Source organism: Sciurus vulgaris (assembly GCF_902686455.1).
Source record: "Sciurus vulgaris genome assembly, chromosome: 12".
NCBI classification, from domain to species: domain Eukaryota; kingdom Metazoa; phylum Chordata; class Mammalia; order Rodentia; family Sciuridae; genus Sciurus; species Sciurus vulgaris.
Window position 1 is genome coordinate 62,463,921 of NC_136473.1, and position 2,861 is coordinate 62,466,781.

The following is a 2,861-nucleotide window of genomic DNA, read 5'->3' on the forward strand; positions in this document are numbered from 1 at the left end:
AAAACCCTACAAACTCTCAGAGAACATCTATGATTGTGATTTGTCTGTGTGTGTGTGTGTGTGTGTGTGTGTGTGTGTAACCTGGTCAATTGTGTAAATCTCTCCCAGTACCCACTGACATAAAAGGAATTTTAAAAATCTGATAAGGTAGAAGATGAGAAATAATAGGTGAAAATAACAGCAAAGTTTTGGCAGGTGGCAAGAAGATTGCAAATTCCTAAATGATAGAGAAGAGTTACAAAGGAAGGAGAGATCCCAGAAAGGCAATGTGTCCTACAGATCCTCAGAAAAGCTTGGGAACTGAAGCTAAGTTACTGCAGAAGTGAGAGTGAGGGAAAGAGATGAAAAGTTTATATCTGGAATAAACTCCCAGGTCCTTGTCCCTGTCCACATATCAATAAAAAGAGCCAATTCTCACGTGAGTTTACAAAAAGAACTCAGGTCTCAGGCAAAGCGGATACAGTACAAAGTCAATGGCAGGCACAGATGGAATTACACGATTTTAACTACCCACCGTCATCTCTTGCATGAACTGGCAGCTGCACTAACGTACTTCAGGGGACTGCCTGTATCAAAAGACACAGAGAACTCCCAGACACGTCAGTTGAAGTCTCAACCTACAAGGACGTCTTAATTAAAAGGTTATATCACAGTGCAATAAAGCCTCTGAGTCAAAAAGCCACTCTCCTACAGTTCCTGGCTTAATTTTTAGTCTCCTTTAAATATGAATTTAAGAGTGGATTAGTGATTGGAAAATCAACATGAAAGGAAGACGAACATCTAAACATGAGGAAACGAGTAAACAAAGGAGACATGGTACCAATGAAATTAGTTTTTTTTTTTTTTAAATAAAAGGAACATTAATTAAAAAAAAAAAAAAAAAGAACAAACTGGGAAATTAAGGAAAAGTACATAGAAAATTATTCTAAAGAAAATATTTTAAATTTAGGCTTTGAAAAATTAAAGTTTAGTGAGGTTCAACAAATCTTTACTGAACCCTTATCATATACTAAAATTTTCATACATATTATTTCATTAAGACAGTTGACAATTTTTGCCACTATGCTCATAATTTCCTTGAAAATAATAAACTTAGGAAAGGAGTATCATTCATCCACTTTGTACCTCTCTTCATATTTATTTTTAACATTTAAAAATCTCTTCTTATTAGTTTTCATAAGAAATCCTTTAGGCCGGCGAGACCCAGACCGCGCGCGGGCTGCGGGCAGGGACGGCGGCCCGAGGCCCCGGCGCCTGCCGGCGTGCGCGCCCCTCTCCGCGCTCTCCCATCCGCGACCCCGCTCGGGGCTCCCGGGCCCGCCACGCGCACAGCCATGGTGGGTCGGCTGTGCCTGCAGGATGTGCCCGAGCTCCTGGACACGAAGAAGAAGGGCGACGGCGTCCTGGACAGCCCGGACTCGGGGCTGCCCCCCAGCCCCAGCCACTGGGGGCTGGCGTCGGCCGGGGTGGAGGCAGCGGCGGGGAGCGCGCGCCGGCCCCGGGACGCTGGAGTCCGATGCGGCGGTGACCCCAGCGGCTCCGAACCCAGCATCTCTCCCCAGCACCCTGGCTATCAGCTGCTCACCAAGGCTGTGCCCGCTGTCCTTTGGCGAAGGAGTGGAGTTTGACCCCTTACCACCAACGGAAGTAAGGTACACTTCTTCCATCCAGTATGACTCAGAGCGACACTTCATTGATGACGTGCAGCTGCCACTGGGCCTGGCAGTGGCCTCCTGCAGCCAGATGGTCTCCTGCATCCCCAATTGCACATGGCGCACCTACAAGGCTGAGGTGCGCTTTGAGCCCCGCCACAAGCCCACACGCTTCCTCAGCACCACCTTCGTCTACCCCAAGTACCCCGAGACCATCTACACCACCACCCTGGAGTACAACTGCCCCAAGAAGCTGAGAAGGTTCCTGTCCAGCGTGGAGCTCGAGGCCACAGAGTTCCTGGGCAGCGATTGCCTCTCGGATGAGTGCTGACTGAGCAGGAGGCTTGGGGTTGAGCCAGCTCTTCCGCTGCCTTGGTCCCCAGACCACCCTGGGCAAGCTGGACGATGTTGCCCTTGCTTATCATTCCAACCCCAGGATGACCTGAGGATACTTCTGGGCCCAGCCTGGGGAAGAAGAGGGAAAAAAAAATCACTGCATCTTGCAAATATTGAGATACTTGGTTTGGTTTTTTAATTTTCAAATTATCTTTCAAAGGACTATTTTTCCTGGTTTGCTGCTTTAGAAGGAGTCTATTTCCAGAGTTTCCTGAAAGTCTTGATTTGAGGAGAAAATAAAAAGATAACCAGAGCAGAGGAACGGTGGCAACAGTTTGAACCAGGGAGGGGAGGAGGACAGCTTCCTCCATTGTCAGTGTGTCTGAAAAAAAGAGGTTGGAAAAGTCTCTAGGATAAAAAAGTGAGTTTTCAGACCTTTCAGCCACAGGTGTCTTCCCTGCTACGAAAGTGGAACTGTTTCAGTAGATCGTGACACCGTATGTGTTCAGTCTGTGGAGAGTTGAGTTCCATTCCATTCTTCATTGCCACTTCCATTTGTATTTCCTGTTAACCAAAACTTTTGGAATCCTCTAGATCTTTTTCAGGATATGGAAAAACCCCTAACCAAAATAAGAGATGCCTTAAAAAAAAAATCCACATCACTGCATTCTTTCCTGTTTCAGAAGGTCAGGTGGACAGATGGCCCACTTTGGGGACAGTGGCTTCCGTCTGCTCCCTGCAGGTTGGTTGCAGGCACAGGCTCTGGCAGTGGCCTGGCACACTTGGCATCTGGTTAACATCTTGTGTAACTCTCCTGGTAGGTATTTTGGGGTTTCAAAAATACTTTCATAAAGGAAATTTTTTCATAAAGGA

At 46.8% G+C, this 2,861-nt stretch overlaps 1 protein-coding gene across 1 annotated transcript; it reads left to right on the forward strand.

Annotated features, from left to right (window-relative positions):
- Window positions 1-1,279: 1,279 nt before the first annotated feature.
- Window positions 1,280-2,345, forward strand: LOC306641662 (refilin-B-like). The gene is given in 3 exon segments (XM_079106842.1): window positions 1,280-1,460; window positions 1,463-1,487; window positions 1,490-2,345. Coding segments are annotated over 3 exon segments (645 nt in total). The 5' UTR covers window positions 1,280-1,334; the 3' UTR covers window positions 1,984-2,345.
- The last annotated feature ends 516 nt before the right edge of the window (window positions 2,346-2,861 follow it).